The following is a 26,404-nucleotide window of genomic DNA, read 5'->3' on the forward strand; positions in this document are numbered from 1 at the left end:
TGGATGTTTTTCTTTGTAAGAAAAGGCTTCCGTCTTGTCACTCTACCCCATAGCCCAGACATATGAAGAATACGGGAGATTGTTGTCACATGTACCACACAGCCAGTACTTGCCAGATATTTCTGCAGCTCCTTAATGTTGCTGTAGGCCTCTTGGCAGCCTCCCTGACAAGTTTTCTTCTCGTCTTTTCATCAATTTTAAAGGGACGTCCAGTTACCGTTGAACCATATTTTCTTCACTAGATGGTGACTGCCTTCACAGTGTTCCATTGAATAGCTAATGCCTTGAAAACTATTCTGTACCCTTCCCCTGATTGATACCTTTAACAATGAGATCCCACTGATGCATTGGAACCTCTCTGCAGAGGATGTGACTAAGAAAATGTCAGGAAAGACCTACTAGAACAGCTGAACTTTATTTGGAGTTAATCAGAGGTATTTTAAATGATGGCAGGTGTGTACTGACTCCTATTTACCATGAATTTGATTGCTTAATTCTGAACACAGCTACATCCCCAGTTATAAGAGGGTGTGCACACTTATGCAACCACATTATTTTAGTTTTTCACTTTGTAACCCCCCCAAAGATTTCTGTTTGTTTTTCAATTGAGTTGTACAGTTTATAGGCCACATTCACATCAGTCTGTTTTCACATGCGATTTGATTGTCATATCGCTGCCTATTACCAGCAACGCCACCATCCGATCAGTGCGACGCCGACTTTGCGGTGCCACACTGATTCCCAAGTGTAGCTCCTCCACTACTTTTGGCGACTTTGGGGGGCGATTTCGATAGACATCTGTGCAGGAACACACACAAGTCTCTGAAATCACTCCTGAAGTCGGAATGACACGCGGGTGTGTGTTTTATATATATATATATATATATATATATATATATATATATATATATATATATATATCATGTTTTGGGGATTCTAATTAATTTTCTAGAAAAACATTACAGATTTTTACATGTAGAAGAGAAATATTAGAATTGGCCTGGGTGGGAAGTAGGCAGTGGAGAGATTAGAATGCTTGTCAGTTTTTAGTGCGGTCTGTGCCCTGTTTCACCCTCTCTATTAGAATTGTTTACCATTATCATTGAAAGTAAAAGAAAATCCACAATTTTGGGTTGTCCCCTGAAAAATATTAGAAAGGAAATCTTCTAATGGGGACACTAGTTCTGGTGACCTGGGGGTTCCCAAGAGATTCCCTTAATTTGCAGGGATTTCCTTTCACTTCCTGTTTTAGAGGAAAATCTCTAAACTGGAACACGGATGGTGGGAAAAAAAAAGAATCGCAACAGGGTCATAACCCTTTATTGCTATATCTCAAATGGAGAAAAAAATGTTTTGCCTGTGTGTAGCGGATGACATTTGGGATCAAATGTCACACGCATTGTAAATTTAGTTTTTGTCTCAGGACAATAAGGTTCTGAGGGTAAATTGTGTAGGTAGGCCTTAACACCAGTCTGGCCAGGCTATGTTTGAAAGTTCTGCCTGGTCATGTGAACGGTGAGGTGCACATGACAGGCCAGAACCAAGTCTGGTTGAATTCTTGGGTATGGGCCCTCTCGGAGCCAATCAGTGGGAGTGTCGGGGCTTGCTGATGAGTCTGGGAAGGGGTACTTAAACAGGTGTGGGTCACATGTTCGGGGTTCCGGAGTTGTTCGAGAGACCCGTGTGGTCTGTTCTGGTTCCAGGACCGGGGAAGCCCCGTGAGGGGTCCCAGTCATGGGGTGTTCGACACCCTGCAACATGTTCCTGTCTGTGGACCCTGATAGATCTGCCTGATCTGGGGTAGGGATCCGTCTGTTCCCCAATCTCGGAACCGGCTGGTCCGAGGCGCAGTAACTGAGGGAGGATTCAAAGTGTCCGGTGTGCTCTCGGCTTGGAGGGACACCACAGCTCGCAGAAGTGGCCGGGGGAGGACTCTTCGGAGGAGGGCCGGCAAGTGGCATCCTGAGAAGTGCCTGGTTACTGAGTTGAGAAGGATATTGACTAATTCACACTTTTCCAGTACCATTGAGGAAGCGGAAAACGTTCCAGGTACAGTGGAAAAAAAGGTTCCTGTTCACCCTCGGTTGATTGTTCAAGTTTTGAGTCAACGTGCTGACTGCCATGATCTCTGGCTAGAGATCTGTTCAGCCTTGAAGTACCCAGCTGCGAGTGGCTACTCTCTGGGTGGAAATAGAGACTTTGCTAAACCTGCAGTTCAAGGTACCTAAGTTCTTCACCTGTACCCTCTGTTCCCTATGAGACTGTGTTTGTGAAAGTTTTACTGCAAAATAAACCTTTTTGAAAGGAATTTATCTGTGTCAGTGTACAACTCGATGGGTATCAACCCCTAGACGTGGAGGAGCAGGCCAGGAGAAGGTAACTGGTAAGCCCATTAAGTCAAGGCCACCCTGCAACGGGTTATGGTCGCTACATGTAGTTCTACTTTACAATACTGGCAAGGAAGAATTATTTTTACTTTGTCTATACGCTTGCACACCTTTACTCAACATTACACTGGTCTTTACGTCCAGTTTTTGGCCCTTGCCCACGGGCGTCACAAAGAAATGAGAAAATATCAGTAAATTATGATACCCGTGTGCAAGGGACCTGATAAATTGAAGGACCAAAGAAAAACTAGTTTACAGAACAGTTCCTGCACTCAATCAGATATAGTTGCTGCTTGTGTATTTGGACTACATTCAATGCCAAATGTCAGAACACATTATCTGCTGTAGAAGATTCTTCCAGCAAGATTGATCAATGTTCGGGCCTACCGAGAGAGACTCTCCACTGAGGTAAATGGAGGTTTCTCCCACAGAAATGGCAGTCTGACATGAAGGGAAGGAAGATCCTATGAGAAGGGTAACCAGACATGTGAATAAAGTACAAACCAGACACGCCGTATACAGACACCCCTAGTCCTCATGGTACACAGAGAGGTGAGGGGACCATGTGCTCAGCCCTGGGCCCCTCAAACTCCGCACACTCCCAGCACTGGGGCCCCTGAGTGCTCTGTGGGCGTACACTGCTGTCAGCGGAAAGAGCCGGACACCGGGTCATGGCGCAGGCGCTGCTCTCCTTGTGACCCGGGAAGCCGTCCCTCCTCCTTCCGCCATTTTGGCCTCTGCCTCTTGTCGGGTCTGTTCAGTTACCACGTGAAGCGCCCGGCCGGGGCCCTGACAGGCCAGGGAGGAGGAGAGGCATATCGCTAGCACACGGGACTAGTCACACCGACTACCGTTGGGGAGGAGGCGAATCGGGCCACAGCACGAGGGGAACCGGGCGAGAGAAGCGGGAGGAGCAGAACGGCGAGTCCAACTGGAGGGGCGAGCAACGGCCGCGACATGCCGAGTGTCAGCCTCCCGCCCAAGGAGAACGCGCTCTTCAAACGGATCCTGGTGAGCGGGGGAGGGGAGCAACGGGGCCTTCCAATAATACTCTATTACTGTATACATCAATACATGGGGGCTTCCAATAATACTGTATACATCAATACATGTACGGGGTCTTCCAATAATACTGTATACATCAATACATGGAGGGGGGATTCCAATAATGTATACATCAATACATGGATGGGGGGCTTCCAATAATACTGTATACATCAATACATGGATGGGGGGCTTCCAGTAATACTGTATACATCAATACATGGATGGGGGGCTTCCAATAATACTGTATACATCAATACATGGATGGGGGGCTTCCAATAATACTGTATACATCAATACATGGATGGGGGGCTTCCAATAATACTGTATACATCAATACATGGATGGGGGGCTTCCAATAATAGTGTATACATCAATACATGGATGGGGGGCTTCCAATAATGCTGTGTACATCAATACATCGATGGAGGGCTTCCAATAATGCTGTATACATCAATACATGGATGGAGGGCTTCCAATAATGCTGTATACATCAATACATGGAAGGGGGCTTCCAATAATGCTGTATACATCAATACATGGAAGGGGGCTTCCAATAATGCTGTATACATCAATACATGGAAGGGGGCTTCCAATAATGCTGTATACATCAATACATGGAAGGGGGCTTCCAATAATGCTGTATACATCAATACATGTAAGGGGGCTTCCAATAATTCTGTATACGTGGAAGGGGGCTTCCAATAATGCTGTATACATCAATACGTGGAAGGGGGCTTCCAATAATGCTGTATACATCAATACGTGGAAGGGGGCTTCCAATAATGCTGTATACATCAATACGTGGAAGGGGGCTTCCAATAATGCTGTATACATCAATACGTGGAAGGGGGCTTCCAATAATGCTGTATACATCAATACGTGGAAGGGGGCTTCCAATAATGCTGTATACATCAATACGTGGAAGGGGGCTTCCAATAATGCTGTATACATCAATACGTGGAAGGGGGCTTCCTATAATGCTGTATACATCAATACGTGGAAGGGGGCTTCCTATAATGCTGTATACATCAATACGTGGAAGGGGGCTTCCTATAATGCTGTATACATCAATACGTGGAAGGGGGCTTCCTATAATGCTGTATACATCAATACGTGGAAGGGGGCTTCCTATAATGCTGTATACATCAATACATGGAAGGGGGGGGGATTCCAAAAATGCAGTATACATCAATACATGGAAGGGGGGGGGGGGGGATGACAATAATGCAGTATACATCAATACATGGAAGGGGGGGGATTCCAATAATGCAGTATACATCAATACATGGAAGGGGGGGGATTCCAATAATGCAGTATACATCAATACATGGAAGGGGGGGATTCCAATAATGAAGAATACATGGAACGGGGCTTCCAATAATGCAGTATACATCAATACATGGAAGGGGGGGGGAATTCCAATAATGCAGTATACATCAATACATGGAAGGGGGGGGGAATTCCAATAATACTGTATACATCAATACATGGAAGGGGGGGGATTCCAATAATACTGTATACATCAATATATGGAGGGGGGGGGATTCCAATAATACTGTATACATCAATATATGGAGGGGGGGGGATTCCAATAATACTGTATACATCAATATATGGAGGGGGGGGGATTCCAATAATACTGTATACATCAATATATGGAGGGAGGGGGGGGAATTCCAATAATACTGTATACATCAATACATGGAGGGGGGATTCCAATAATACTGTATACATCAATACATGGAGGGGGGAAATTCCAATAATACCGTATACATCAATACATGGAGGGGGGCTTCCAATAATACCAAGTACATGGAGGGGGGGCTGGAGGCTCTTCCAATAATACTGTATACATCAATACACGGGGGATTCCAATAATACTTTATACATCAATATATGGAGGGGGGCTGGGATATATACTTGGCACGTCACTATGAATAGAAGGGGGCCTTTCAATAATACTTTATACATCAATACAATGAGGGGGCCTGGGATATATACATTAATGTATATTTGGCATATCCCTATCACAGAGTACAGGGAGGGGGTGCTATGATTGATATACAGTAGTGTATACATGGCCTACCCCTACAGAGAGGGGGATTTGAGATGTACATTACTATATATATCATATAACAGAGTATGGGGGGGTCTGGGATATACATTTAACGTATACACCGATCAGCTGTAACTTTATAAACCATGAAAGTAAAGGGAATAACATTGATCATCTCCTCACAATGTTATCTGATAGTTGGTGGCATATAATAGGCAACAAGTAAACATGTTGCTCTTGAAGTTGATGTGCTGAAAGCAGAGATAATGGGCATCACGGTTTGTTGTGTATGGGGCTGTGTAGCTGTGGACCAGTTAGGGTGGCCACTGGACTCATGTCCACAGCCAAAAGTGCCTACAATGGGCACATGAGAACTGCCCCACAGAGCAATGTTAGAAGGTGGCCTGGTCTGATGAATCGTGTTTCTTTTATATCATGTGACTGGCCGGGCTTGTGTGTGTCACTTACCTGGCACTATGGGAAGAAGACAAGCCAGCGGAAGCAGTGTGATGCTTTGGGCATTGGTTTGCTGGATAATCTTGGGTCCCGCTATTCATTTGGATGTTACTTGACATGTATCACCTACCTTAATGTTGTTGCTGACTAAGTACACGCCTTCATGGATACAGTTATTTCTGATGGCAGTGGTCTCTTTGAGCAGGATAATGTGGTCTGCCACTCTGTAAAAAAATGGTTTGACATGGGTGCAGCTCAGTGTAGCCCAGTTTTCATGTGGGTTAGTGGCACATAATAGAAGTCTAAGGCAAAGCGCAAAAATGGTGGGTATACAGATCTGCACCCACTCTGTGAGAATAGTGCAACAGATCAGTGTGAAAGGGGCCAAACACGAGTTTGCAGTGTTGCCTTGGCCTACAAATTTTCCAGCTCTGAATCCATTCAAGCCTCTGTTGGATGTGCTGGTAAAACGAGCTTGATCCGTGGTGGCCCCACATCACAACTTACAAGGCTGAAGGCTGGGTTCACACCTATGTGAATTGGATGCAGGTTTCTCGGCATGCTAGGAGAGTGAGGCCAGCCTTCTATGGAGGGGTCCTGTGCGTCTTTTGGTCTGTTTCAGGTCTGAATTCTGCCCAGAAATTTGAGTTGAAATTGGTCCTGAAATGGTGAACGGGGACACACCAGACCCATGCTGTGAGCCACATGTGGCAGTAGTGTGAACCCATTTTGGTGAGGTGTGATCATTATTACACTATCACCTTTATGGTAACTGTTATTGTGAAATAAATTTTAACAAAACACTGTCTTTTAATACTTAGTCACTATAGAGTGATTTGGTAGAGCACTATTTTAACATGGGTAGCGCCACTCGTCCCTTCGCATCTTTTCTTTTTATATCCTAGAGCCGTCTTACGTTTTTTTTTTTTTTTGGGGAGGCTACAACCTTTACACACGTCCTAAGCGCAGACCTTCCTAATTAATTTGTTTACTTGAACCCATTTTTACCTAAATGCATTGCATTTACTTATCAGAGTCCTCATTCGATTCATCGCTGTGCCTGTGTGTGGCTCTTCTCTCCCCTCACTTCCTGGTCTCTCCGGTTTTGCTGAGGCAGTGGGAGCCCAATGCTGTCAATCAAAGCTGGTAGCAAGGGCAGAATCCCACCGTCTTTGTTTATAGATGCAGACAGCATGGCTCAAACAAGCTCGCCCGAGTGCCCCAATAGAAAGCGGCTTTCTGTGGCACTCACCGGAGAGAAGGAGCCAGGAGCTCTGATAGGGGACCCGAGAAAAGCAGGTTTGGGGCCACTATGCAATTCTATTGCACAGAGCACATAAGAATAAACCTGCTTATTTAAAAAAAAAAAAAAATACAATCACTTGAAAGGATCTGCTACGGACAGTTTCATGCCAGATAGCATAGCACACCTTCAGAGGTCTAGTGGCATCCACGCCCCAATGGGTCAGGGCTGCTTTGGCAGCAAAAGAGGGACCTATTCAATATTAAGCACTTTAACCTGGTCTGGGGGGGGGGGGGGGGGATACATTATTATATACATGCCATTTTTACTAAGTATTGAACGAGTTCTGGGATATTCATTACTGTATACATGACATTCTACAGTGCAGTAAATGTGAGCACCCTGGGCATCTACTTGCATATTTGTGGGTGTGTGCTCATCATGGTGGGTGGGGTTACGCTTTAAAATAAGTTAAGTTTATTTAACTTTATTGCAATAAAAATGGGTTAACAGACCCCTATATGATACCACTGGGCAGGTGACAGGTACTCTTAGGCTTCATGCACACTAAACTGCAGTTTATTGGAGTTTGGGTGTTTTTTTTTTTTTTTTTTTTTTTTATAAAAGCCCATAAACTCCACTCTGTTAGCCTATGTGTCCATGCACACATGGACGTTTTTTTTAGCTTTAATGAACAGTGGAGTTTATGGTTTTTTTTCTGAACGCTAGAAATTTGCGTTCAAAGTGCAGTTTTTCACTGCCAAATAACGATAAACATGCATAAACGCTCATAAACATGTGTTAATTAGTGTTCGGCGTTTTTTTTTTTTTTTTAATTCATTGTGGGAGTTTGGAATGCACTGTGGGATTTTTGGAGTGTCCTCTGTGTATTTTTATTAAAAACGTCCATAAACGCTAGTACAAAACGCTGTTAAAAGCAGGTTTTTCAACCAGCGTTTTTGAGCTTCAGTGTGCACGGAGCCTTAAGGCTCCGTGCACACTGAAGCTCAAAAAAGCGTTTTCTGGACTCCAGATTGCTGGCAGAAAACGCTGGTTGAAAAACCTGCTTTAAACGCTAGTACAAAACGCTGTTAATGAGCGTTAGCGTTTATGGGCGTTTTTAATAAAAATACACAGAGGACACTCCAAAAATCCCACAGTGCATTGAAAAAATAGAGTGGAGTTTATGGGCTTTTAAAAAAACACCCAAACTCCAATAAAATGCAGTTTATGAGCTCCAGTGTGCATGGAGCCTTAAGGAGACTCAAATTTCTCCCCTGCCCTTCAAAGCATCCAAACGAGCAAAGATACTTCTCTTGCTGTATCATCCAGGGAACACAGCTCTGAAACTGGAATTGTCAATCCACTGGATCACTTTGACTTTCCAGCCAGGAGCCAGCTGAGGAAAATGGGTAAAAGCTGATGGCTGCTACTATAACTGACAGCTTGTGCTTAACCTGTCACTCTTTGGATACAGTATGTAAGGCCAAAGAGCTAAACTACCGGTAGGTAAACTGTGGTGCCTCTAAGTTTCTTTTTTAGGCTTTTTTCCTTTATTTTTTCATCTGTTTTGTTGTCAAATATAGCTGCAGGAAAAGATTCCAAGTTACTGTTCTGTTGTTATGATGGCTGTGGGTGCTGGCAGGGGAGATTTTTTTTTTCTTGGCTGGAGAAATCTATATGTGCATGCCTATCCTTATTGTATGCTTTTCAGATTGATTTTTTGATACCCTTATAATGCTTCAAGTAGCTTATTAAACACAAGGTGGTCTGCTTCCTTTCCCATTTTTTCCTGACATAAATGTGATGGACCCAAGGTAGTGTTATGTAAACTGATGCACATTTGTTTACATCTGCCTGCTGTTTAGCTCAGATTCACTGATCCCCTGCTCAGCAAAATGTACATGGCCATTGTGAAGGCACTCTAGAATATTTTAACTAGTCAAATATAATGTTGCTGGAGAAAGGAAATACTTTTTCCTATGTTTTAACAAGTTGTGCATTTTTTAAATTGGTAACCTGAGCTGCTTGTTCCTCAGCTGGTTGGTACAGTTGTGGTGTTGGCTCAGCATTTTAGCTGTGAATTCTTGCAGGCTATGACCTGCATCAATTCCAAACTGGTGCCTTGCTTCAAGCTGGTATAGGAACATTATGCTTCTGTTCATGCACCTCCCATGGGAGGCAGACACAAGCTTTCCTGTGTTTTTAGGAATGCAGTTTCAGCACTTTTTTTTTTTTTTTTTTCTCCACCACCCTCATAATTTGTTTGAATCACTTTAGCAAAGTGCTAAATACATAGTCAACATTGATATTTGTAAACCATCTTATTTGATAGTAAAAGTGATTCTCTTAAAGCGATAGTAAACTCCAACACTCCTTTTTAAAGTGGTTGGATAGTCATTTTTATAACTTTTTACCTACAGGAAAGCCTATAATAAGGCTTACCTGTAGGTAAAAAAAAAAAAAAAAAAATCTCTAAACCTGTACGGTTTAGGAGATATTCCCCTGGCAAAGCGCCACTGACTGCAGCGGCGCATGTACGCTGGAGATTCCCGGCTGAAAGTCCGGCAGACGCCGGACCCTGCTGGGAAGAAATCTCCCACGCACATGCGCGGGAGTGACGATATCGCTGCTCTGGCCAATCACTGCGCCGGAGCCGCAAAACTCGAAAGACACGCCGAGGGAACATGTCAGCTCCCTCGGCGTGGATCGGCCAGATGTCGGGGCCTCGTTTTATGGTAAGTATTTCATAATGAGCTAGTATGTGGTGCATACTAGCTCATTATGCCTTTTCCTTTGCAGGTCCAAAAAAAAAGTCAGGGGGTTTACTACCGCTTTAAATTAGTACAGTTAAGCTTTTGAAAACATTTAACGTTAATATTAAGCCCCTGCGCATGTTTCTTACTTTAAATGTTTTTTTTTTTTTTTAAATGTTTCTTTTTGGGAGCAGCTGCTGCCATCATAACTGTCTTCCATGACTGAGGTTAGCTGTACTTCCACCCTTTCATCTTATCCAAGTATGTAATCTCGTGCAAGTGCAGTAATAGTTTAGCCATGCCTTGTTTTCATTGCGGGATTACTATGGCAACCATGTCCTGCGAATCGGAGCAAGCGTGCTTATGATTGTAAATGAAGTCTCGTGGTATCTCGGAGCTGTGCCGTAGACAAAGCACTGACGCAATGAGCATGCCGTAAACAGAGGCAAATATGCACTGGTGGTGTAAGCAGAAGAAACAGGACAGATTACAGACAAAATGACAAGGTTGAAATTAACACACAGCGATCAGTTAAGTGCTTATTAATGCTTTATATTGGGGAAAATTATCAGGAAGAGTTTACTACCACTTGAAAATCATTTTCTAATCCAGACACCCCTGCCAGTTACTATACAAGGTCTTGAACATTTACATTTGTGCATTACAAACAAGCACTACAGCTTGGTCAAGACACTGTTTAGTAAAGGTACAGCAGCTCACTACTGAGCTCATTTTCTTGGCTCTGTCCTTCAGTCGGCAAGCTCCATTTATTAGGCTGGCCATGTATGGCCACTGTGCTTGAATGTAGGTTGATCTATCAATGAACTTTTGTTCAACCAGTCTGTTGGAAAGTATTGATCAGCGCCAGTCGTTGTATTCTGATGGCAGGGAAGTTTCCCCACTGTCCAGAATACGACACCGGGGAGGATTCCCTCATCTACATTAAATGGGGGAATCGGGTCACTTTTTTTTTTTTTTCAACCTGCTGGGTACATGAAAAAACTGACCTATGGCCAGCTTTAGAGAACTATGCAATTCATTAAATTGTGAAAGTCTTACGTGACTGCATTTTCTTCTCCCAAAATATAATGCTAATATGGAGGTTATTATAGTTGGCTAATTTTAAAGAGTGATTGCAGTGCTATTTAAAAATACAGTGAATTCAGACATTAAAAAAACGAAAAAGTTACCCCTGCCAGATAAGGGCATAACCCCTCCAGTGGCGCTTACAGGGCTTCTATCTTCACCCAGTCTTTCTTCCAGGCTCTGCCATTCGAATTGCCGAGCCCAGATGATAGCACACCCGTGCATGCGTCACTCCTGTGAGTGACGCATGCACGGGATTGTTTTGAAAGGACAGCGTGCGTATGCCGTCAATTCAGAGCACATGCGCCGGGCTACAGGAACACTGAATATCTCTTAAACTGTGCACATTTGGATTTTCCTTGTACCTACAGGTAAGCTTTAACCGGTTCCCGAACACGTCACACAGATATGCTGTGGCACAGTGGCTCTCCTGGGTGAAATTCTGTACAGGCACGTCCTACCTCTTTTTTGGCCACCAGAGGGCATGCACCCGCTGCATGTAGGGAAACGTGATGTATGTGGCCGGCAGGCACGATTGTGTGTAAACACACAAACCCCTGTGCTGTCAGAGGAGAGGAGCCATATCGTTTGTTCCTACTAAGTAGGAAAAACTATGTCTCTGGTCCTAGTCAATCCTATCCCCGTACAGTTAGAACACACTGAGGGAGAACAATTAGCCCCTTGATCACCCCCATAGTGTTAACCCCTTACCTGCCAGTGACATTTACACAGTAATCAGTGCATTTTTATAGCACTGATCGCTGTATAAATGCCAATGGTCCTAAAAAAGTGTCAAAAGTCTACGATCTGTATGTCGCAGTACCGCTAAAAATTGCACATCACTGCCATTACTAGTTAAAAAAAATAAAAAATGCCATAAATCTTTCCCATAGTTTGCAGACTATAAATTTTGCGCAAACCAATCAATATACGCGTATTGCGATTTTTAGCAAAAACATGTAGAAGAATAAATATTGGACTAGACTGATGAAGACATTTTTAAAACTTTTTTGGGCGATATATATATTTTTTTTAATTGTTGCTTTTTTGTTTGTAGCTCAAAAACTAAAAACCGCAGAGGTGATCAAATACCACCAAAAGAAAGCTCTATTTGTGGGTACAGCGTACAACCACCCAATTGTCAGTTTTAAGTAATAGAGTGCCAAATTGTAAAAAAGTGCTCTCGTCAGGAAGGGGGTAAAATCTTCTTCCAGGGCTGAAGTGGTTAAAGGAGTTGTAAAGGCAGAAGGTTTTTTTTTTTTTATCTTAATGCATTCTATGCATTAAAGTGTTACTAAACCCAGTAATATGAAAATTGTTAATCTGCCCCCGCAGTGCCCACACCTTATAAATCTTCTTTTTACATTCAAATATTGCCACTATATACCTTTTTGGCTGATCTGTATACCATGGTCAGTGATCAATTACCTGAGAGTTGAGGTAGGAGGAGATTTCCACTGTATACATGCCCAAGTGTGATGCCAATATCATGTGACCGCCTATGTCTGAAAACAAGTAAATGTTTTCTCCAGCATAAAAGACACAACTGAGCATGTGCAGGTTGGCCACTGCCTGTGTGTTAGCTGGCCTTCCCAAGATAGACAATGCAGGAAGGGAAGGATCTATGCATATAGGTTAAAACAGCCTTTTTACACAATGCAGAGGATTAACCCCTTAGGTGCGACAGTGAATATATAACAAGCATTCTATGCCTGTATATAAAGACAGATTTTACTGTTGCGGGATTATGAGTGTCTTAGCCCCCAGGGACTCTCCCGATTGGCTGCGACACAGCAGCAGCGCCATTGGCTCCTGCTCCTGTCAATCAGTCAGTTAGCCAATCAGAAGAGAAGAGGGTTGGGGTTCAGTGTCTGAATGGACACACCGAGCTGTGACCCGCCTCGGGTGCCCCCATAGCAAGTACTGAACGGGGGGGAGGGGCCATGAACAGCAAAGAGGGACCATAGAAGAGGAGGATCCAGGATGCCCTATGCAAAACCAACTGCACAGAGGAGGTAAGTATAACATGTTTGTTCATTTTTCTTTCCCTCCTTTTTTTTATTTTTTTTGCAAACTGGTAATTTTTTTCCTTCATTGATGTGCGCTGATGAGGCTGCACTGTTGGCCACTGCTAGGTGACACTGGCAGCACTGGGCATTGATAGGTGGCACAGGTACACTGGCAGGTGGCACTGGTGGGCACAGATACTTGGGTGGGGTCTCTTCGAGACCGCTGTCCCTCTGACACTAGCAGGTGATTGTTTGTTTTTTTTTTTTGTTTTTTTTTCTGCTCGTGCTGTCATTACAAGCAGAAAAAAAGGCAGATTACTGATCTTTTGTTTACATCACGTGATCAGCTGTCATTGGCGGACAGCTGATCACATTAAGGAGCTGGGATTGGCCCCTTACACGATCTGTGATCAGCTGAGTCTCATTGAGACGGGCAGCTCATGCACGGGAGGACATTTATTGACGGCCTCCCGGTAATTAAGGTCTGCGCTGTACCTGCTATTCGGCTATAGCACGGGCGCAAGAAGGTTAAAAGGTGTGTAAAATTGTGACTTGTGCTTTTAATGCCTTTAAACTTCGCCAATTTTGCCAGGTTACCTGGGGAATATAGGGAATTGTGTTCTAACACCCTTCACAGTGATTCTTTCTCTTCCTGCGGTAGTTTACATAATGTAAAGTTACTGAAAGTACGTAAAAGTGCATGTTGCACCCTGATAATGACTGTGGCAGAAGGAAACATAGTGCACAAACCTTATTATTGAAATCCTCTAAAGCAGTGGTAATCAACCCTGTCCTCGGGGGGCCCACTAAATAAGAGCCCATTCACACAGGGGCAACACGACTTCCAGTGAGACTTTGGGAGGCAACTTGGACGACTTGAGTATGAATCACAGCACAACTTGAAGCAACTTACAAGGCAACTTGAAGTTGCCTCCAGGACAGGGGACTTTGCCAGTGGCCAATCACATAATAATCCGCTCTGTGGGAGGGAGGGATGTGCCTAGAAAACTATTTTTACTTCCTGGAAAGTTGCTTCAGTTAAGACAGGGGATCCGACTTGGAGGCAACTTCCATTGAAATCAATGGGTACAAGTTGCTTAGAAGTCGTATTGAAGTAGTACAGGAACCTTTTCTGAAGTCGGAGCGACTTCAGTAGTGTACATTAAGACGGCTCTCATTCACTTACATTGATTTTATCATGTTGCGCGACTTGAAGCAACTTGGGACCACTTCGTCGGATCCAAAGTTGCCTCAGTGTGAATGGACACTAACAGGCCAGGTTTGCAAGATAAGTGAAATACATCACAGTTGATCTCATTTGCTGCTCAATGATTGCAGTATTCTAGTCTGCATCTCCCCAATGTAATACATAAAAGCTGGCCTGTTGGTGGGCCCTGAGGACGGGGTTGATGACCACTGCTCTAAAGGTTTTGGAAACTCTGATGTGCCCAGAACGGCAAACACTGGAAGCTTACATTCATTTTCTGTGATGGTCTTTGGTAACGATTGCATTATTAAAATTTGAAGGGACCAATGTATAGAAGCTGTCCCAAAACAGGAAAAGGTTGTTGCCTTCAGAAAAGTGAACTTACTCTGATATTCTGTAATTGGCAACTAACACTTTTTTCTTAGGTTATGGTCAAAAGAATATCCAACACCGTTGCTGGAATCCGTAGATTGTCACTCTTTAGTAAACACGCTGAAGAATTCTGTCACCTCTTAACACTACAATTGTTGTAAACATGTCCTTGCTAAACACAACCTCATAAGTGCAACTCGGTAATGCTGAGGCCCCTGCCCAGCTGCTGTGCCTGTCACACAGATGAATGCATAGCTGAGGAGTTTTGTTGTTGGATCGATAGTCTTATGGGGAAGTCTGAGACTAGTTCCCAATTAAGACTGCCTTGTTTGTGGATCAACCAGTGGGTGGATTTCATAGCTGCTATTCAGACTAAAAGCAGCCATAAAATCAGCCTGCTGCTGTCAAAGGCAAGGCGGGTCTGAACAACTAATCTCTCAGCATCCCCCCTCAGGCTCTTCCCACTCACAAGAAACTGTAAACCAAGACACTTCATAATTTCTCAAGTAGCGCTACAGGGCAACGAATACACACATGCAAGATAATGGCACTGCAACTTACAATCGTACAACCGTATCAACTGTGAGTAAGGCCTCGGTAGGCTGAAGTGCATTAGTGTTGGCTCTGTTTGGAACAACTCCTTGGACACAGAGAATTTTTATTCATCCTCTCCTTGTTGTTTACTCTTATCTATATGACGGGGCAACAAATCTTATGGTCCATTTCACCTATTCACCCTACTCTCTCTCTCTGGTGTATTCTTCTTTTTTTTTTTTTTTCTGAGACACAGAGCTCCTTCCTTTGGGACAGGACATTTGTTAACCTACTGTGCCTTCTCCTGGTCTGGTGCTTCCATTGTTTTCAGTGACCGGGGAGGGCCATGACCACTGGCAAAAGTCCCCTTAGCTGGGTCCTGGCAGAGTGCATTGCTTGAGTGTGAGCATGTATGGCAGCGGCTCGGCCACAGGGCATAACTGTGCATTATGTCCTAGCTTCTCCAAGGAGATGTTTTTACTGCTAGCAAAGATAGCATCAGGCACAAAAAACACCTATAAATGTTAAGATAGTTACTTCTGTGAATGGAGCGGGTGGGCTGAGAAGCTGTGTATGATCACACTGCAGCTCTCCCCTCAGCCTTGGAGTGTATCCACCAGACGCCATAAACCATAAAATGTTCTAAAATGAAGCGCACAGGTGGCTTGCACCTCGTTGGACTTAACTCGGTGTGTCTGCACAGTTATAAAAGTGGCTAAATTCCCAGAGTTTGGCTTTAAAGTGATACTGGAGTCTTTGAGTTTTTTGTTTTTCCAAAAATAAAAAGGGCATATATATGCAAGGTTATATATGTGCAAGGTTATTACACCGAGCCATTTCTTGCCTCCTCTTCTGGAGTCCCCTGTCGGTGTCTGTTCTTCCTTCCTTGCATGTGCCCCCATAGCAAGCTGTGTGCTATGAGGGCACATGTGCGGGCACACTTCCGAGCTGGGCTGTGTGCATCCATAATGCAGCTCACCCACGCCTCCTCTCTCCTCACAGGATTTGACTGACAGCAGCAGGAGCCAATGGCATCAGACACACCTGGAAGAGTGTCGGATGTAAGACATTTTTCTGGTGCCTGGAGCTCTTCCAGATAGGGAAGCTTCTGGGAACAGATGGTGGGAAAGATGAGTATAAATAGAAACTTCTGTTGCTCCCTATGGTGAAAGCATGTAGATGCAATTAATACCATATAATGCAATAGTGCAATTGAGTCCAATAAATTACAGTTTCTTGTTGCTTTCTGGCATGTACCATAGGGAGCAGTTGTTAGCACTCAGGTTCTGTTTATCAGCAATTAATTTCAGGAGATTTTAGCTTGGACCTCAAGTTCCAGTAAAACGGAATTATGGTTAAGCCATATTTCAAAACCTGTTTGAGCATTGTTGCTCTTTTAGGAGTTTTGTTCAGCATTGTCAGTTGCAGGAGCATTTTATACTTGCTGAGCCAGTTTTTTCTAGAGAGCTTGAAGTTTCTAAATGGATGCAACTGCCGGGGGTGGAAAGACCAGTTCTATTTTTATTGTTTTCACATTGCGTTATCTCTTTCAATCTAAGTGCAAGACATTGTCTATTTTCATGATATTAATTATAACGACGAGAATTGTTCTGTCCTTTGAAATACACATTTTTGTGTATCCCGGATAGAATGGGTAAATGGCAGATCAAGCACAATCTGTTCTCCATTGGCTGCAGTTGAGGGACCCCTGATGTCTTCATAATTCAGTACCAGTCATCAGCCCAATGTTATTACAGATGGGGTTAGTTCTTTGTGATAGCAATACATGTAAGTGGATAAAAAACAATCAAAATCTAACAAAGAAATTTGAAGCACCCCTACCTTGTGCGCATGCATTTGAACATAAATGCACACATGGGGGTACATGTAAACAACAATTGCATAACACCATTGTACATGTGAGAGCAATCATTTTAGGCCCCTCATTTACAGGCAGCTCTACACTAATACGTTGTAAGGACATCATTTTGTATTTATCGGTTTTGCAGGTACGCAACATTTGGCGGTCTGACATATTTCATAACTACTCAGCACAGACTCCTTTTTGATTTTTATGTATTTAAAAAAGAAGTTTGTGTGCACAAATAAACTTTAAAGAGGTGAGTATATATATATATCTATATATATATATCTATATATATATATATATATATATATATATATATATATATATATATTTATTGACCCTAACCTGTCCAGCGGTGTCCATACCTGAGGCGATTCTGCAGGCGTTACACTCCATCTTGTGAAATCTCCTGTAGTCTTTTGGGACCTGTGATGTGTCCCAGAAGACTGCGGGGGGGGGGGGGTCAAGTTATGGCGATCTGAGCCGCAAGGGTGAGCAGGAATCTGTCAACCCCCCCCCCCCCCAAAAGTGCCAAGTGTGACAGTGGAGGGGGGAAGGTTGCAAACAAGCAGATCTTCCCATTTTTGGGTGGAGTTCCGCTTTAGGGTACTTTCAGACAAACTGCACCCAGTTCCCTCATCAGTGATGGAATAAATGGATCTCTAGCTGAATCATAGCAAAACAAATCCTCTCTGCTGAGCAGACCCATGTTAGGTCTTTGGGCATGCACATGTAAAGGGACATGAGTCAGTTTACATCGTTTTATCTCCAATCCATCACATTTAGGTTTAAAAAATTTAAAACCCTTTCCATTTTTTGTTTTCATACCTCAGAGTTGGATGTAAATGGACACGGCGTCCTGAAAGGGCCCTTCATTTTGGTAAATCTAAAGGAAATTGTGTGGTGTATTGAAAATGTAGATTTGATAGACCATTACACAAATATTGTGTGATATGTTTCAACCTTTGTGGGGAATAAATACTCTGGTAGTGAAAGGGTTAATCGGGGAAATAAAACAGGAAGTGTGTATTACAGGAATATACTAAATGTTATGAATTTTTCCTTGCCATGTAGTTTAAAATGGAAGTAAACCCTTCCAAACAACTTTGACCTACAGGTAAGCCTAGATTAAGGCTTACCTGTAGGTCCAAGTAATATCTCCTAAACCTATATGGTTTAGGAGATATTTGCCCGAAAATGGGCACCGCTGTCTACGGCGCATGCGCCGTAGACAGCGGCGCGCAGGCGCACTAAATGCGGCAAGTCCAAGAATGGATTTGCCAAATTTGTCTACTCCCGTGCGCATGCGCGGGAGTGACGTCATCGCGGCTCCGGCGAATGGCAGCGTCGGAGCTCCGAGACGCGACTCCCGTGCGCATGCGCGGGAGTGACGTCATCGCGGCTTCTCCGCTGTCATTCGTCGGAGCTGCGAGAGACGCCACAACCAAGATGGATGCGGCGGACTACAGGTGACAGCGGCGACTTCGCTGGCTCCTGTGTCAGGTAAGTGACACATAATGAGCTACTATGCGATGCATAGTAGTCCATTATGCTTTACCTTTGCAGGGAAAAAAAGAGGAAGTAAACCCATCAGGGTTTACTTCCTCTTTAACAGACCATAAGAGAGCAAATAAGATCAGTTTAGTGTTGAGCTAAAGTTTAGGTTTAAATAAACTGTAACGTCAATAGTGTTTTAGGTTTTGTGTGTTCCTAGTTTGTGTTGTGTGAACGTATTAGATTGTTTGAAACTTTATTGTGTAGCTGAATGTTTTCAATTCTCTTTTATTCAGCGATGTTATGAACACAAGCAATATCGAAATGGGTTGAAGTTTTGTAAGCAGATACTTTCCAATCCCAAATTTGCTGAACATGGGGGTAAGTATTGATGAAGTGTTCTCTGTGTATTTGTGTTTTACTGGTCTAAGAATACAATTTCATTATCTAGTTGCAATAAATGCAACCAACAGGATCACTAAATCTACAATTTGTCTCCTCAGAAACTCTGGCAATGAAAGGATTGACTTTAAATTGTCTTGGGAAGAAAGAAGATGCTTATGATCTTGTACGAAGAGGACTAAGAAACGATCTAAAGAGTCATGTCTGTATCCTTTGTACACCATATAATCCTGTCCAAGTTGTATTCTTGGTAACAAAGCTTATATAATTCTTCAAAGTGACCTTCAGGTTCTGCTTTTGGTATGCACTAATTGCCTTAATTAAACTGTCCACCATTTTTATAGGTGCTTTCCTATTTTTATTATTGGGCATAGCTGTGATAAAAAGCTTGTGTGTGTGTGTATAACTGTGTATATTGAGTGGAATCTTTCTTAACTCGTCTGTTAAGGCTGGCATGTATATGGATTATTACAAAGATCCGATAAAAAGTATGATGAAGCCATCAAGTGTTATAGAAATGCATTGAAATGGGACAAAGACAATCTCCAGATCCTTAGGGATCTCTCTCTGCTTCAAATCCAAATGCGAGACCTTGAGGGTTACCGGGTATGTACAATTTTTACAATTTTGTAGTGCACCAATACCAGCATTATGTATCTAACAGTCTCTACCTCAGTGAAAAAGTGCCTTTAGATTATTAGGATAAGAAATAAACCCTTTTGGAATTCTTACATTTAAAAATTTTTTTATATAATAGTTATAATATTTTAAATGCCATCTGCAGGCTTCTATTCAGTCTTGAACTGTTTTATAGGCTCCACCACTGAAATTACTTATTTCAGCGCAAGATGTGAGCTTTTCAAATGTGCTATAAAAGCTGCAGGAAGTCGGGTAGAGCCCACTTTATATCCTGGCTGGAGGATGTCTATCATCATCTGATTCTTGTCTCCCCAGCCTGACTGTCCCCCAGTGATGACATCATTGGGTCCTAAATAAGCTATGTAATGACAACGAAAAGATTTTATTTAAAAATGTTATAGTGTTGATGACGTGGGGAGGGGAGGAACCAGGGAAATTGGATAAAACTTCAGCTTTATGTGCACATTTTTCTTGATTTGCAGGAAACCAGGTACCAGTTGCTGCAATTGAGGCCGGCACAGAGGGCATCTTGGATTGGTTATGCTATTGCGTACCATTTGCTTGAAGACTACGAGATGGCTGCAAAGATCCTTGAGGAATTTCGGAAGACCCAGCAGGTATTGCATGTGATTGAGTTTTATTACTTTCTTAATTGTTTATTAAGTGACACAGGTTGAAATGATTCAGAAACATTGGGTATGGTTGCCTTCAAGAGATTGAACACTGCTAAAACAAAGCTGTAAGGATAGCCTAGTATATAACCCCTTCCAATTCCAGCATGCCTCAGGTTTTTGCTAATGTCCTAGAACAGATGTCTTCTCTCCTCTGAACAGAGCAAGCTGCTACTTAATTTTTCTACCTTTTTATCAAGATAATGTTTTCTAATATGAAATAAAATAGTGACACGTTAATATGCAGATTACCTGGATAATAAACCTACAATTGCTGCAGCTGTCACTAATGTGCTCCCACAGAAAAACAGTATAAAAAATTAGAAGTATGGCAGCACTTTTCATTTTTTTATAATGTTTTCTAATAGCAAGTTTCTTAAATTGTTGCAGAGCTGCCAGGCTTGGTTTGCATTTTTCCAGATCAGTCGGTAGTCTACATCGCCTTGGAAGGTCATACATTGACCCTCTGGAGAGGAAGATGCAGGGTCAGCCTTTAATGTGTCGTTGTGCACTAGAGCTGCAACTAACGATTAATTTGTCGACTAATCTATCGATTATTTTTTCGATTAGTCAATGACTATCCGATTTTTTTTTTTTTTTTCTTTTTTTTTTTCTTTTTTTTTCAATAAGCACAAGAGCAGCAGTCCTGTGGGCCTAGCTAGCTTATTATCTACCAGTTCTCAGACAAGACCCCACGGCATGGGTGCGCATATGCAATAGTTCGCAAACTGCCTCTTGAATTGTATGGTATAGCCGTTCCAGGAGCTGTTTGCAAGATGTCATACAGGAGCATACAACCCATGGGAGACTCGTGGGGTGTCTGCGCATGTGCCGGATCTCCTTAAAATAGGGGGACATTACAAAAGTTCTCCTTCCTTTTTATTATCAAGCAAGACAACGTTGGAGTCCACGTGGCATGTACAGTAACTAGTATGTTGTGTGTGGTTTCTTTTTTTTTTTTTGGGGGGGGGGGGGGGGGGGGGTAGGCTGAGTGAAAATCTTGTTTAAACCTTACGTTCAGGGGTGGCTTCTTCGTCCTTATCCAGGGAAGTATGCCAAAGTTTAATGGAAAAAAAATCAGCCCTGTTAACTTGGAATGCAGGAGCCACAAGACTGCATCCATTCCCTCTCCTCCAGAGTCCATATGTGATTTCTGTTTGGCTTTAGCTGCTTTTGCACACTTCTGATCACCTCTATGGTCTAGCAGACCCGGGAGCAACGACCATTTTCATTACTTTCTGTTTCCCACGGATGTACACAGTGTTATTTAAAAAAAAAAAATTAAAGAATTTGATCACATACTGATCTTTGTGTGATCTAATAGACTCCATAAGGCAGGCATGTCCAAAGTCCGGCCCGCGGTCCGGTTTTGAACGGCCCGCCTGGCTATCAGGGCTGTCAGATGAGCCGATCCCCTGCCGAGCTGTACATCTGCACTGTGAGAAGCTTTGTCAGCCTCAAAAGTGAAAGTAAAATGCAGGGGAATGTGCTGTGCTCTCTGCTTCCCCCTATAGCGCAGTACCCAGCTGAACGAGGAAGCTGGAAAGGTACTGTACTAAGCTAAAAGCTAGATTAGTTTTAAAAGTGCTTTATTCATGTGTCTGTATGGATGTCTGTGTGCGTGTGTCTGTATGTATGTGCATGTATGTGTATGCATGCATTTGTCTGTAAGTTACTTTTAATCCGAAACCCCCCCCATTCCTGTACCATCAGAACTGCTTTTGTAGGGGTTGTGTGTGATAGCTGCCAGGACTGCTGCTCCTGGGAAAAGCAATCCATGCACATCACTTTTGAGAGGCATTTGAAAGGCGGTAAAGAGGCATTATGTTGCTTCCTCACCACCTGTTTTAAGCCCGTAAATACAGCATCACTATACCGCAACTGTGCAATCCACACAGTTGCGGGGTGGTTGAAGTGCAGGCCCATTCACCCTGGGTATACCTCCAGCTGCAGCCACAGCATGTGTACACCCTCAGCTGCTCCCTCTGCAGCTAAAGGGGGAGAAGTTGGGGGTGGTAAAAACCGCTTAACCATGGGGTTTTACTGCCCCTCCAACCTGACATGTGAACAAGCCCTTGGTTCACATCTGTGTGGCTGTGTGTAGGGCAGCCCATTCATTTCAATGGGCTTCCCTACCCACAAAAATGCAGGGAAAGGAGTCCCCGAGCTTTTTTTTTTTTTTTTATTATTTTTTTTTTTTTTTTTTTCACTGAACCAAAAGCACCCCATGTTTTCCAATGTGTGGTACCATTAAGAATTATCGGTACCCCTAAAGTGCAGAGCATTCGTCTGTGTGTCGGGAACGAGCGCGACAAAGGCAAGACAATTCTTGCTGGGCAGTGTGTTAGTGCTCGGACGGACACACAGACCGAATTTTAATGGTTCAATGGTTGGCCCTCGTGCATGTTCACTTCATCAAATCTAGCCCTCTTTGAAAAGTTTGGACACCCCTGCCATAAGGAGTACCTATCATCAGTGTTAATTTTGGCAGAAAATTTTAGTTTTATGCTGTGTACGCATGGCCGGACTTTTCGACAACAGAGGTCTGATGGAATAAATCCATCCGACAATTTGATCGTGTGTGGGTTCATCGGACCTTTGCTGTCAAAATCAGACTGCCTTTAGATTTAGAACATGTTTCAAATATTTCCGGTGGAAAAATCTGTTCCTCTGTATGCTAGTCCGACGGACGAAAACCCACGCTAGGGCAGCTACTGGCTATGAACTTTCCTTATTCTAGTCTGGTCATATGTCATCACATTCGAATCCGTCAGACTTTAGTGTGATTGTGTGTGGCTAAGTCCGGTCGTTCGGAAAGTCAGTTGGAACTCCGCGGAAAAAGCAGTCGGGAAGACCGTCGGACCTAGTCTGCTGGAAAGTCCGGTGTACACTGCATAGGTCTGTCTTTTGACTGGATCTCAAAAGCTTTTTCTGGTCGCTAGATTGCTATAATACTACTATAAATAAAAATTATTTATTAAAAAAAATAGAACGCAGAACGATAATTAACGCGCGTTTAGTGTTTTTAGCTTTTTTTGTGGTCAGAAAAACAGCACTTTGAACGCGATTTTATGGAGTTCAGAGAACAGCCCATAAACTCCACTGCTGATAAAAGCTACAAAAAAAGGTCCATGTGTGCATGGACACATAGGATAACGTGGAGTTTATGGGCTCTTAAACAATAAAATTAAATAAATAAAATAAAAAATAATAATGCCCAAACTCCAAAAAACGGCCGGTTATGAGCTCCAGTGTGCATAGAGCCTTAACCGCTTCCCGCCGATATACGTCGGCAGAAGGGCACGAACCTGTACATTTCCCTTTAAGGGGGGAAACTCCAAGAGACCGGTCGCGGGTCCCGTGGATTTGATCGCCGCGGAGATACCCGCAAACGCCTCACAGAGAGGAAGAACGGGAATATGCTAAAGTAAACAAGCATCTCCCTGTTCTGCCTAAGAACAGTGACACAGATCTCTGCTCCCGGTGACTGGAGCAGAGATCAGTGATCTGTAAAACAGACATGCCCCCCACAGTTAGCAAGATGCCCCTAGGACACTCTTAACCCTACACTGCCACGTATTGGTTAACCCCTTCACTACCAGTGTCATTTACACAGGAATCGGTGCTTTTGAATAGGACTGATTACTGTATAAATGACTGGTCCCAAAAATGTCCGATATAATGTCTCAGTCACAATAAAATGCTCTGATCGCCTGCCTTTAAAAAAATTTTTTTATATATCTATATAGTAATAAAAATGCCATAAAACTATACCCTATTTTCGCTTATTGTGGTGTGTATTTATTTTTTTCTTTTTTTTTACCAAAAATAGAAGAATACGTATCGACCTAAACTGAGGGAAAAAATAGTTTATTTTATATATTTTTGGGGGATATTTATCATAGCAAAAGTAAAAAATAATGCTTTTTTTTTTTTTCGAAATTGAAGAATTAAAACCGCAGAGGTAATATCACCAAAAGAAATCTCTATTTGTGGGGGAAAAAAGGACGTCAATTTTTGTTTGGGAGCCACGTCGCATGATTGTGTAATTGTTGGTTAAAGCGGTGCAGTGCCGAATCGCAAAAAGTGCTCTGGTCAGGAAGGGGCTTAATTCTTCTGGAGCTGAAGTGGTTAAATGGCATTTTAGTCCCTTTTTGGTCTTCTGCAACGGTTTTCGATTTAATCGACTAAATCGTCAATACATTTTCCCAAGTGTTCTTCCAGGACAGCCCTTGAGAGATGGAGCTCCTCCCATCGACACAGGAAACACATTGCCACAGTTCAAAAGGCGGTCCCTCAGGTCCCTGGTCAGTCATTTGTGTTTCCTCCGTCGGAGGAACATGTTGCCAGGAACCTGGAGGCCCCTCTCAGGGGCTGCCTGAGAATCTGCAAGCCTAAGGGACCGGGTCCTGGTTTATGGCTGCAGTTTGGGTCCATACCTTTTTTCTTTGGCTCGGGTACCGTCCAGCTGAACCGGAGCAGACCCGTTACCCTCCTCCTTCCAGTGCCGAGGTGGCCAGGGGCAGAATGACGCCGGTTTCCCCCAGGAGTGGTGAGTGGAACCTTCCATCTTCCCTCCTCGTTGCAGGGGGTCGGAGACGCCGAGCGTTCACTTCCGGCGGAACCGCGTCATCACTGCGTGCCGAGACTTCCGGTTCCGGGTCTCTAAGGGTACAAGGAGGAGAGGGAGAGCCAGCGCTGTGCCTGTGAAGCCCGACCAGCGTCCAGCTATACCGGATTAGCGGCGGGATTCGGAGCGTCAGAGGGGGACCATGGAGGCTATTCCCCAGGATACTCCGGCGGAGACAGGCACCAGCCAAACCCAGGTAGGCTGCTGGGCATGCTATTACTCTGGTGGAGTGGTGGTGTTTGTAGGCTGGGCCCTGTAGTACCCCACGGTGGCGGTTTACTCACAGTGAGGTTGTTTGTTAGTGGTGATTCTAAGAGGGACATGGTGCTGACGCTAAGAAATCCTTTTGTCTTCTTATTTTCAGGCTAAAGAGATGCCAAGGGAAGACAAGACAGGCCGCAAAAAGTGCCCTAATTGTGGGAATAGGTTGTCCTCGGGCTCTAACAAAGCCCTATGCAAGCAATGCATTGCAAGCTTGCTTAAATCTGAGGCAGATTCCCCTTTAGCAAAGTTTTTGGGCTCCTTTAAAGAGGAAATGGCGTCGACCTTTAAGTCCCTCCGGGAGTTAATCACTGACGTGGGATCAGCTGCAGCTGCCTCCACGAGTAAAACAACTATAATCTCATCCTCACCATGCCTTACAACACCCAGCTCAGGGGAGCCCCGTATGGTCAGGGAGCCTAGCCCCACGTTGATTAGTCCCGAATCCTCTGACACTGACTCGGGTCAGGAAGAGGATCAAGCAGCATCTAAAGCCTCAAAATATAGATTATCTCTCGAGGAAGTAGATGAGCTAATGGGGGCTATCTATGATACGCTGGAAATTGAGGAGGAAGAAACTCAGTTATCCAGACATGATCAAATGTATGAGGCTCTGGGGAAAAAGAAAGCAAGGGTTTTCCCTATACATAAGGTGCTTTCTGACCTTGTCCTTAAGGAGTGGTCTGAACCAGACAAGAAGGTTTTCTTTCCTAAATCCCTTAAGAGAAGGTTCCCTTTTGATGAGAGCCCAGAGGCGGTCTGGAATAAAAATCCAAAACTAGACGCCCCTCTGTCCAAAATCTCAAAGCAGGCTGATCTGGCCTTTGAGGATATGGGCCACCTGAAAGATCCCATGGACAGGAGAACAGACATTGTCTTAAAGAGGGCCTGGGATGCCTCTATGGCAGGCTTAAAACCAGCTCTAGCCACTTCCTGTGTAGCTAGAAACCTGGAGTTCTGGTTATCGCAACTACAAGAACACTTAAAGGCAGGCACTCCTAGGGGGGAGCTTTTGAAATCCTTCCCTATGCTTTTTAAGGCCACCAGTTTCATCTCTGACGCCTCCACGGACTCCGTTAAATTTACGGCTAAATCTGCAGCACTTTCAGTGGCAGCAAGGAGGTCAGTATGGATGAAAACCTGGGGGGGAGACACGGCGTCTAAAACCCGCCTGTGCAGCGTCCCTTTTACAGGAGACTTAGTCTTCGGGCCTGAATTAGACTCCGCCTTAGAAAGGACGGCGGACAAAAAGAAAACCTTTCCCGCAAAAAAGAAAAATTTTCAAAG

General features: G+C 43.7%; 1 protein-coding gene across 1 annotated transcript in view; it reads left to right on the forward strand.

Annotated features, from left to right (window-relative positions):
* Positions 1-3,088: 3,088 nt before the first annotated feature.
* NAA15 (N-alpha-acetyltransferase 15, NatA auxiliary subunit) overlaps positions 3,089-26,404 on the forward strand; it is a 91,466-nt gene continuing 68,150 nt past the window's right edge. The window contains exons 1-5 of the mRNA XM_077476922.1: positions 3,089-3,398; positions 18,811-18,895; positions 19,018-19,122; positions 19,365-19,522; positions 20,038-20,172. Coding sequence (XP_077333048.1) covers positions 3,345-3,398; positions 18,811-18,895; positions 19,018-19,122; positions 19,365-19,522; positions 20,038-20,172 — 537 coding nt within the window. The 5' untranslated portion in view covers positions 3,089-3,344. The remainder of the gene's footprint in view (positions 3,399-18,810; positions 18,896-19,017; positions 19,123-19,364; positions 19,523-20,037; positions 20,173-26,404) is intronic.

This window comes from Lithobates pipiens, unplaced genomic scaffold, assembly GCF_037356315.1.
Source record: "Lithobates pipiens isolate NorthernLeopardFrog02 unplaced genomic scaffold, aLitPip1_a1.2 Scaffold_13, whole genome shotgun sequence".
NCBI lineage: Eukaryota > Metazoa > Chordata > Amphibia > Anura > Ranidae > Lithobates > Lithobates pipiens.